This window comes from Lutjanus erythropterus, chromosome 9 (genome assembly GCF_056507025.1).
Source record: "Lutjanus erythropterus isolate fLutEry1 chromosome 9, fLutEry1.hap2, whole genome shotgun sequence".
Lineage (NCBI taxonomy): Eukaryota > Metazoa > Chordata > Actinopteri > Lutjaniformes > Lutjanidae > Lutjanus > Lutjanus erythropterus.
In genome coordinates this window covers 7,762,917-7,774,006 of record NC_139325.1, presented here as the reverse complement: position 1 = coordinate 7,774,006, position 11,090 = coordinate 7,762,917, and the positions used below count along the sequence as shown (strand labels likewise).

At 40.0% G+C, this 11,090-nt stretch overlaps 1 protein-coding gene across 2 annotated transcripts; it reads left to right on the top strand.

Moving 5' to 3' along the window:
• The first annotated feature begins 300 nt into the window (after window positions 1-300).
• preb (prolactin regulatory element binding) lies at window positions 301-9,472 on the top strand. Of its 2 annotated transcripts, none has more exons than XM_084726006.1 (10): window positions 301-475; window positions 2,798-2,987; window positions 3,172-3,370; window positions 4,434-4,684; window positions 6,118-6,198; window positions 6,298-6,425; window positions 6,544-6,717; window positions 8,372-8,444; window positions 8,530-8,689; window positions 8,783-9,472. In XM_084726006.1, the coding sequence occupies exons 2-10, from the start codon at window positions 2,853-2,855 to the stop codon at window positions 8,875-8,877; spliced, it is 1,296 nt and encodes a 431-aa protein (XP_084582132.1). In that variant the 5' UTR covers window positions 301-475; window positions 2,798-2,852; the 3' UTR covers window positions 8,878-9,472. The 2 variants fall into 2 exon arrangements, with proteins under 2 accessions (XP_084582132.1, XP_084582131.1); XM_084726005.1 differs by having other exon boundaries at window positions 6,295-6,425.
• The last annotated feature ends 1,618 nt before the right edge of the window (window positions 9,473-11,090 follow it).

The following is an 11,090-nucleotide window of genomic DNA, read 5'->3' as shown; positions in this document are numbered from 1 at the left end:
CTGGTACTTTGCAGTTCTGCACAGTCTGTAATGTTGAACTTTTTAGAAAACTTAATGAATAATACAACAACAATGGTAACCTTGAAATTGAAGAAGAGATATATATTTTTTGGAATAGCTGTATTGCTATATTATATGCTATTCAAATATTATTGTTCTTTTGGACACATACAGACATTTTGCCCAGTGTTTCCACGGAAGAATAATTTTATTATTTGTTTCTTAAAGAGGCCAACACACTTTGGCCCTCTTCTGAAAAACACCTTCGGCGTTCTCGCGGTGACGTCATTACGCAGCGTACCCTGCTGACGTGTAGGTAGGGAAGTTGCAGTCGAGCTGTGTTTAGTTGCTAGCTTTTATATTTTCATCCTCATTATAAGCCTTTTTTAGTGATACTCCACTATGAAAACATCCGATTCAGTTCTGAGACACCTGAGACAATAACAGCGTGAGACAAACCGGGACAGTTGCAGAGGTAAGACACTGTTAATGACACCACCGGCAGAGCTAGCAGGCTAACAGGGTGCAGTGCTAACTGAAGCCACTGACATGGCTGTTGACACAGTAGCTGCACTTACCTAGCAGTAACAACATTATTACTTTGTCGTTTCTTCTGTTACTGCTGTAAACAGAAAGGTGTTTAATTGAGGACTGTCACCGTGTGTCTCTGTCTCATGACGGTGGAGACAGCGCTGATCCTGTTCAGCCACAGTGCAGAGCCCAGCGATGCTACAGTTAAATGCAACCAATGCTAACGTTGCACTCATTAACAGTGTAAAGGAAAGAAGACAAGACAGGCCAATCTCTGCATTCACTACACTGACATCTGACATCCTGCAGAGACAGAGACAGAGACACATTGAGACGTCAACAGCCTGTTAATTTTTCTCAATCGCTTTGGCTCAATTCTAGAATAAGAATTACTTTTCCCCAAAACATTAAGGTAAAATGTCGGAACATTTAGCTTGTTGTTCACAGCAGATTGGAATTTCTTGTTAATTCTAGCAAATTGTACACATCTTGGCACATTTGTGCAAAAGAGGAAGTACAGTTGTCCACAGTTTGCACAATAACCACTTGCACATGGCTCAGTGATCAAAACTCATGAGTTGATTCTCACTGAAACTGTCAAGCTTTTCACTGCTTCTAAACATTCTTTCATTGTTTTAGCCGTCATGTGCAAAATGATCCATTCAATGATCACAATCTGTCATACATGTATAATTGACTTGACAAAACAGACATTCTTTTATAGTACATTGTGTCACCAAAAGCGTAGATCAAAACAGAGATTTACACATAAGCAACATTTCCAGGGTTGACTGCCATGGTTAAAAAACAAGAAAAAACATCTAAACATTTTGAGTAATGTGGCAGTACACCAATAACACATGAACAAAATGTTGTATGTGAGTCACTACTTTTTGTAAACATGTCCCATGAAATAGTTGTGACAGTTGCACTTACAGATTAGACAGTTTTGAAAATTGAGCCAAAATGATTGAGAAAAACTGTAGACTGAGGTCATTGTTAAAATCAACACAGTTCATTCACACTGTGTCTCATCATGATCATATTTGTTCAGTTGTCTCTCACAACACGGGGTACAGTGGTTTACTGTTAATAATACACCTGGTTTACCTTACAGTAAAGGCAATAAAATATCATAGAGGCTGTGCTGGAAATGTACAATCAATAATTTATTAGGTATACCAAGCAGGACCAGTTCAGTGGAACACAACAGTCCTACCTTCATAAAGGCTCTCATTTCATTCATCTTAATTTACTGATATGAATATCTTATGATCAAAACACAGCAGCTCATAACTCATTATCTGACTCTGCACTCTTCAGTATAAATATTGGTATCCAGCATGGATCAGGCTCCAATTGAGAACTGTTCCAGTTTGACTTCTCACTTCAGGTCACTGGGACAGTCCTCCTCAACAAGACAACTGACGTGTGATGTTTAGTTTCAGACCCAAATATTGTGTTATCAACACTGGAGAACAGTCTTCTGCTTTTTTATGATTTTTTTCCATTGTCTCCAAAGAGGCTGCAACTAACGATTATTTTCATAGTTGATTAATTATTTTCTCGATTAATCGAGTTTGCCTATAAAATGTCAGAAAATGGTGAGAAACGTTGACCATTTTTTGAATTTACTTTTAGGAAAACTGTCATAGTAGAAAAAAACGCACAAGCATATGCATAATGTTTGAGTTAAAACGTTAACTTTCTATGTAATCACAACAGATAAACTAAATAAGAACATTGCTATTTCACACAAAACACAATATGAACCTGCAATAAATCTTTGCATGCATCAAAATATCCTAATACAGTGTTTTAAGAATCGATACAGTATGACAAAACATAATCTCACAATATTCAATATTTTTTTACATCCCTACCCGTGGAAACTACTTCTCTACAAATTTGGGGATTTTGAATTTTACGGTAAAACTGAAGGATCGAGTGCTCCTTCTTGAGTTAAGACTCTCCACACCATTTACAAAGCCTATGGATAATCTGAAAAATACATACAAAGCTCTCTGAGGTCCTTTGGTGAGGATTTGTACCTGCTGGAATATGGTCATCAGCTAGTCAGTGCCTGTGAAAAGCAACCATTCTAAATCCATTTTGTGTTGTCATTAACCCAACTGGATGGCCGTGTGAACTTGCCGACACTCCTAAACACAGCTGTTCCAGGGGTGTAGTAACCTCACAGCACCCCGAGCAGATGGTGGATGGAAGACAGAGGATGTCACAGGTGAACACTGTCTGTTTTCCTCAGGTGTGCTTGAATGCAGCTCTTTTATGAGAAAGTGTGAGTGACTTGCAGAACGACAATGGGGAAGAAGAGGGTGCCAGATCTGTACAGAGCCCCCTTTCCCTTATACTCCATTAAAGTGGACCCTAAAACAGGACTGGTCATCACAGCAGGAGGAGGGGGGGCATCCAAAACAGGCATCAAGAATGCTGTGGTAAGTAAACTGATGTTTTAATAGAAGCTCACCACACTGCAACTTAAGAAAACACATACTCATAGACAGAACACAAGAAATTGTTGTGTGTTGTTGGTGTATTTAGTGTATGGATGAAATTGTGGCTTTGAGGCAGTCTGTAAAACGGCAGCAGTGTCAGAATTGTGCCTCCTGTGTATTTCAGCACTTCCTGGATCTACAGCTGGTTGGAGAACACCAGTACAGCGCCAGCCTCCTTCACTCTCATGACACAGACACACACGCCACCATGAACATGGCTGTAGGTGACGGTGTGATCGCGGCAGGACAGGACGGGACCTGCTGCCTGATGAGGTTTAAACACAGTGCACAGAAAGAAGGGGGGAAAGCTGCAGCTAAAGATGGTGAGGCTCACTGCTACACTCTGACTTAAGGCCTCCACATACGATCAGTGGTACAAAGCTCTTTGCACTGGCTGTCCCATAGCTTTCCACGGAAAGAGCAGTGGCACCCACCTAAGCGGCACTGCTACTTGGTGTCTCACACAGCTCGGGTCTGCTGTGGACCGCTGTGCCCAAAGTTCAAATTATTTGAACTTTGGCCTTGTTTGCCACTAACCTTTCATAGTGCAACCAGTGAGATAACAGCTGTTTGTGACGATGCAGGCAGAAGAGACCAGAGTTGGTTCGAAGTGATACAAGTAGAGGAGGAGAGACTGATGCTTGAGTCTTGAAAGAAACCCTAGACCTGCAGAAGATCTCACAAATCAAATCAAGGGTTCCCTCCTAGACACTACTGAAGACAAGCGTTTCAGGGTTCCCCCAACTCTATAACCCAATAACATGTTATGTTTGAGACACATCTCATAGAAATGTTATTTGATGAATTTGTCTAAAAATAAGTTAACCAGTGTTTGAGCAGTATTTTTTCCCTTTTTTAACCAAGAAGTGAGATGGGGTCTTAGGGTATAGCTGACCCCTTTTATGCCTGATGAAATCATGTTTTTGTAAAAGTCTGATGGAGTTGAGGGAAATTAACTTTAAAGTGCAAACATTTTTATAAGAAATAGATTTCAAAACAAAGATGATTATAATAGCACATGTGTACACCTACACACATTATCAGTAGATGTTGTTAGTTTTAGATTTTGAAGGCTTTAACACATTTTTTCGTAGTCTGAAGTTGTGAACTCTTGTCTGGGACGAGGTTGTTTTCTGGTACAGAGCACATTTAGAAATTTTAAAAATTAAAGCAAACCAAAACATTTTATAAAAAACATGTTTCATTTATAAAAAATGTTTAAGAAAACATTTTCACTAAAACCTTTTAATTAGTGTCCCAATTTTCAAGAATGTGTGATATACAAGACATAAACATCTAAATGTATGTCTTCACATGAACGTCCTGTGTTTCTCACTCTTGTCATGGTGTCTTGTCCAGTAAACATGTGTGTCATACATGCTTTAGGGAACAGCGTGCAACAGGGGAGTGCCAGGAGACGAGCTGGGAAAGGAGACAAAGGTGGACAGGACGGACCTGCAGCATCTGGAGATAAGTCCGATATGAAGGATGACACTGCTCACATCTCTGTGACCGCTTTGGCTGAAGTGCAGTCGGACCTGAACCCTCAGGACCCACTCCAGAAGGTGGTCAGGTTTAGTCCTGACATGAGCCTCCTGCTGACAGGAGGGACAGACGGACACATCAGAGTCTGGGAGGTAAAACCACTCTACATGTTCTTTTCACTTTAGAGCAGCCATGTTTGGGTGGAGTATTCAGGCTCTGGAGCATGTACTGCTTTAGTTTGATTCATCTGGGAGGTGAGAACTTCTACACTTCAGTATGGATGCAGAGTGGATTTAATCATGGTTCAGCATTCCTTACACCTTAATACCAAAGGCCTACCTGGAGAGAAATGATAAGCTGGTAAATCCATGAGTCATTCTACAGAAAATCAGAGACACTTTTTGATAAGTAATTAATAGCTGATTAAAAATAGTAATTTACAAAGATACAAAGTTATATTAGTTGGTTTATAGCTTGTCAAAAAGATTTGTGACAAAGTAACAGAGAAGTTTAACCATTGGTGCAGCCACCTGAGTAGGCATTTCTCCATTGGCTGTTGCTCTTTTAAAATGAATTGGCACAAAAGGAAATATCAGGTTCCAGTCATTAGTGCAGCCTGAGGAAGGAGGAAGCAGAGCAGCTGCACCAGGAGTTCACTGTTTCAGCATCCCCACTTTTTGATCATACTGTACAACTTAGCTATTTTTAAACACACATGATAGACTGTGAATTAATATAGTTATGAGTCTATGTTTAATTTGGCATTTATCATGTGCCAGCCAACACTTACTTAGTGAGAAATCCTAATTTTTGAAATGGCTCACCCCTCATTTTCACAGTCTTCTCCCACCATAATACCACAGCTAACTAACAGGGGTAGGTGAGTGGAGGTGATAAAATCTAGTTTGTACAGAAATAGAGATTGTTTTTATGGATTATATTGGCAAATTGACAAGATGACTGTCAACATACAATATGACATGCTTTATCTTGTGTTTCTGGAGTTGGTTTTGTTAATATGTCATATTTCTTAAGGGGAGTTTGGTGTAATAATTTAGTTGGAGAGCACACACAGCTTTAAATGAATTCAGACTGCTAATCTGTTTATTTGTAATATTTTGTCACAATTGTAGAACCACTAGGTAACTGCTCGATGTTGACTGCTCTTAGTTGTTGGTTCAATTATGTGTATATTGATTACTGATATTGGCTGAGTGATGAGGCCAGTTGTACTCAGATTCTAATGGCAGAAACCAGTAAATGGCCCTTATTGTTCGCCAACAAGGCCATCTGATCACAAACAGGCCAATGAAAACAAACAAAAAAAACTTGCAGCAGAAGTTTGGAGAAATTTAAGCTGAAGATTTTTTTAGAAGGATACATTGTACTTTTACTAAAATAATTGTTGTTTGTTTTTTTTTTTTTTTTTTTTTTTTTTTTACATTAGTTGTTTTTCTTGATTTTTCTTGAATTTGTTGGACTGTGCTGTAACAATCATTTTAACGTTGTCTGATGTTGTTTTCCTTAATAAGCAGGTATCTACTGTATAACAGACGTATGCACTGATGTCTTGACTCTTGTCCAGTTTCCATCCCTGAAGAAGAAGTTTGACTTCAAAGCACATGAAGGGGAGATAGAAGATCTGGATATGAGTCCGGGGAACAAGGTGAAACATTGAAACTTTTTTTGTATTTTTAATGGCAATAATTACAGTGGTATTGATTCATGAGTAATGTTCAACATGTCGTGTTGTGTTCTCCAGCAGCACTTGGTGACTGTTGGCCGGGACTTTGCCTGCAGTGTTTGGAGTGGTAACCAATTGGCTATGGGTCTTAACTGGCTTGAGACAAGGCCTCAGATAGCTGAGAAGACCTATCGATATATGGGCTGCAGGTAAAATAAATAAATAAATAAATAAACACAAGTTTCTTCTTGTGTGAAGGAGCCTGACAGCTGTTCGTATCCACCTGGATGATGTGACAGTGACTGGTTGTATTTTCATGTATTTCAGGTTTGGAAAGGTGGAAGACCAAAAAGACGCCCTGAGGCTTTACACAGTCCAGATCCCTCATAAACGAGACAGAAAACCTCCTCCTTGCTACCTCACCAAGTGGGACGGCAAGAGCTTCCTGCCCATGCTGACGGCTCCCTGTGGCACTGAGGTCATCTCCAGTCTGGCTGTCAGGTAACAGAGCTTCATATTGTACCATGTTACCATGGAGGCTGAGGCTCACCTGAGACTCGAGGAGGGGAAGGTTTGAGTCTCACTACTACACTACCCTTTTCCATGCACAGAGCTGGCCAGGCTTGACTTGGTTGGACTTGGCTCGTCAGTCCACCACGGCAGGGTTTTGCATTTCCATTACAATAGGGCTGCCTGCTTGAGGGTGTGTCTATTACCTGAAGACGAGCTCGAGAAGGCACGAGTTGAACGGCAGTAAAGCTATGGATAAACCGTTTATGTATGTCTCTAGGATAAACACATAGTTTCCTTAAATTCTTCACAATTAAAGTCCTGTGTTGCTTTGTTTTTAAACACTTTTACTATGAAGCAGCACGAACAGGAAGTATTTTCATTCGGGGGTTTCATCAGCAGTAACTTAACACGACTCCAACACAGCTGAAAGCAAATATGAAACGATAAAAGATACCTGAAAGTAGAAACAGCGACAGAGGAGAGAAACTACATAAAGTTTCTGTTAAAAGCAGAGTAAGTATTCATGTGTTGTGGGTTGCTAAAATTAACCTTTGACATGCTGCAATTGAATGTTTTTACCAAGCCACAGGCTAGGTAGCTACATTTTGTTAGTGTTTCAGCCCTTGGTTGTGTATTGACACCGTTTGTTCTGCCCTCAGGTGGGCGTGCATTTTATGTGGTTTCTGTGTGGCAGTTGATTTAGATAGAGCGCTAAACTGAACTGAAACCACTGGGCCCCAGGAAGATAGGAAAACACATGTAAAAATGACAGTGCTACTAGGATAATGGAATGGAAACATGTCAGTTATGCAAGTTGTAACTGCATTTAATAGGTTAAATGCGTAAAACCACTGCAGTCGTCCTTTCTCTGAGGTTTCTGATGATGATCTGGGCATACTGTATACACTGGTCATACATTGTACTGTAGCATATCTCGGTTTGTTTGGAGAAGATAATCAGACTCTTTAGGATAACACTGCTTCCTTTTTTTTGGCCTTTAATTTAGTTAATTTATAGGACAGCTGAAGTTACGACAGGAGAGGGGGAGATAGAATGGGGGAATGACATGCAACAAAGGGCCGTAGGCAGGAATCAAACCCACAGCTGCTGCAGAGGACTCACAGCCTCATTTCATGGGGCAAATGCTCTAACAACTGAACTACCAGGTCACATGAGCATGTGAACTTGAGCAGGTGAAGCGAGGAGCTATGTTGGAGTGATATCTGCCTTTGCAAATGAGTGTCTAAGTTATTAATTCATAACTGAGGTAATTTTCTTAAGTCAGACTTGTTTTTATATAGTTGGGGGAGAGTTTACTTAGTTGTAACTCCCAACAGCTCACTGTTTTTCTTCCTTTTGATGATATCCTTACAAAAAGGTTTTGTGGATCATGTAAGATGTGCAGCTTCTCAAACTTGTAAAATTCTGAACTAAAGAACTTCAGCATGAGAAAATATGTTAGAGGTGAAAAAGTGTGTGTAACTTTGCGCTGTTTAGCCTTTCTGTTGACACATGGAGCAGGTATGGACATCTTCTTTGGGAAAAAGTGAAACAGGAAGTGATGCAAATGAGCAAGACTGTCATCACTTCCATTTAATGTCTCACAGCATCAAAATGATAAATTGAACCCTGTCTTTGACAGTGACTCTGGAACGTTTCTTGGCCTTGGAACTGTGACAGGATCAGTGGCTATCTACATCACTTTCTCCCTACAGGTAAAGACATACATGTCAAACTAACAGGTTCAGCAGCCCCGCTGTGTGATGATAACCTGGGCTTCCTCTGTTGGTGTGTGTGTAGAAGCTGTATTATGTCCAGGAGTCTCATGGCATCGTGGTGACGGACCTCGCCTTCCTGCCTGACTCACTGAAAGGCAAAAATATCAAAGGGAATAATGAAACAGCCATGCTGAGTGTCGCTGTGGACAGCCGCTGTCAAGTGCATGCTGTCCCCAACAGAAGTGAGTCCTGCAGCATCACCCGGTCAACACACTTAGGACATGTCTCCTAACCACAGAACCTCTCACCTCATCTTGTCCCTCTGTTTCCTCTAGGTTCCTTTCCCATCTGGCTGGTGCTCTTCTTCTGTGGCCTCATGGTGGTGGCAATTGTCCTCCTCCTACAGTACCTCTTTCCAGGATTTATTTGAATCATGCGAGTCTTGTCACGGGTCAGCATTGATGGAGCATGGACACAACCTCATATTGCCACTGTCAACATCAGCAGTCATCAGTTTAACATCCAGACCTCCTGCCAGTGCTCCCAGCTGAGCCTGTGAAGGCTGCTCCAGCAGCAGTGCTGACTGACTCTGAACACCCTGACGTCGCCCCAACCCACAACCCTCAGCTCTTACTCAGGGCAGTACACCCAGTGGACTCAAACCAGGGCAGGCTGTGGGGTTTTATTTGCTTTGATCTCTCTCCATTCTTCTTAATCTTTGTTGGATTCATGTTGAAGGGCTCAGGGTCATGAAGGGTTAAAAGGTGGGATTTTTTTATTGACATATTTAAGGAAAAATGTAAAAATACATCAATGGCACATAATGTGTCTGATCCTGTTTTGTGTTTACACATAAACACTTTGAATTAGCTATTCTCTTTGAATAACTGCTTCTGCTGCTTTTTGATGTTTTTCCATTTTATATCCACTTGAGGGCAGCAGAGAGCAGATAGTTTACTGTCCTTGGGGAAAGAGCTGCCAGTGAAGATGAAATGTTAAAACATCTATAGAGAGGCAAAGTCACTGAGATCCCACTTGAACTGTGCCATGAGTTACATGTTGTTGTTTGCCAGTTTTAAAAGACAATTTTACAAGTCAACAAAGTCACAGTTTGTAGTAGGTTTGTCATAGTTTAGTTTAGATTTGTGTGAAACCACTCAGTAAACTACATCTGGGGTTTCCAACAATATATGTCATCAACACCAACAACAACCCTTCTAACCCTGATGTGTTTTATCCAGAAGCTCCTGGTCCTTTTATCAGTCAGGAAGAGAAAGAACAAGTAAGACCTGTTGTTGTGTGACTACATCCTGGTACGAAAACACACAGATAGCTTCAGTGGCAAACGCTAGCCTTTGGAGGGAGAAAGTCCTGATATGCCTTCTGGGTGTGTAGTCTTTCTAACTGCGTATCTTCACAGTCTGATACTTCAGCTTTATTGACTTGTAAAATTGTCTCTTAAATTGACAAACATATGTGTAATTCATGGCAGAATTCAAATGGAATCAAAAAAATAATTTGTCTCTCACCATTGACTACAGTTCATATTCTTTCTGACGTTAGGTCCTGTGGTAGTCCACTGGAAGGGGTGTAACTTCACCTCTCTATTAGTCTCAATACATTAGATTTTGAAATCAGACATTGCCCAGTGTTAAATATTTCAACACAAAGTTGCAACATCTTCTACAAATGGAGAATCAATTGACATTATTACAAGAAAACAGATGTGGGAGAATGAGAGTGGAGTTCCTTGAAGCATGTGAGAAGCAGTGGGTCTGTGTCAATGTAATGAAGATGTTATTTTTACTGGAGCGAAAGCTTGATATTCCCTTCTTTTATGGAAAGCATTGTCACCTTTGATTTTATTTAAACATTCTGACTGCAAATATGTTGGCCAGCAGATGTACAAAAATGTGAATTAATTTTTTAAATGATGCCCATATTATTGTAACTAACTTGGTGAAATGATAGAAGAAATAAAATATTAATAAGAAAGTTAGCTACAAAATACGATTGACCTCTTTATGTGTCATGAACTTGACAGAGTCTCTGGTCTGTAAACTTTACGTAGACAAATGAGAAATGTTTGTTTATACATCAAAATAGAGACTGAATGTACATGTATTTTTTTTTTAATTTGCCATTGGACAGTCTGAAGAGATGCAATGCATTTTGGGGTGGTTGAGTATGTTCAGTAAGCTCACAGCAATTAATCAGGGAGTCTTGCTAATCTAGTTTTGTGTTTTTCTCACATACACAAAATCCACATTCTTTGCAGCTGGAATGCACGTCACAATTTTTTGTGTCATCAGGACAAGAGAATTTCTTTTTTTGATGCAATACCTTGAGAAATATTGATATTTTATACCACTTTCAATACCACAGAGAAAAATTGAGGGTGCAAAATTTTAGAGTTTTATTAAAAAATAAATGCAATAAAGCTATTATATAGCAGTGAATATCCAAAGTGAAAGGAGGCAGTACTATGTGGGCACTGCAGAAGGTTGTGTGTCAACTCACTGTCAGAGAGAAGAGAGAGTGAGAAAGTGCAGCTGTACTGGAGTATCGATACTAAAAAAAACTGTATTGAAAGCATTTCAAATATTCAGTAGCAATATTTGTCAATATGTCTATTTTTGACAA

What these genes read in the sequence shown, in the direction of transcription:
- preb (XM_084726005.1), top strand. Translation starts at nt 2,853, where the DNA reads ATGGGGAAGAAGAGGGTGCCAGATCTGTACAGAGCCCCCTTTCCCTTA. An exon ending in GAAAGCTGCAGCTAAAGATG is followed by an intron (nt 3,371 to 4,433) that starts GTGAGGCTCACT and finishes TACATGCTTTAG; the next exon opens with GGAACAGCGTGCAACAGGGG. An exon ending in GACACATCAGAGTCTGGGAG is followed by an intron (nt 4,685 to 6,117) that starts GTAAAACCACTC and finishes ACTCTTGTCCAG; the next exon opens with TTTCCATCCCTGAAGAAGAA.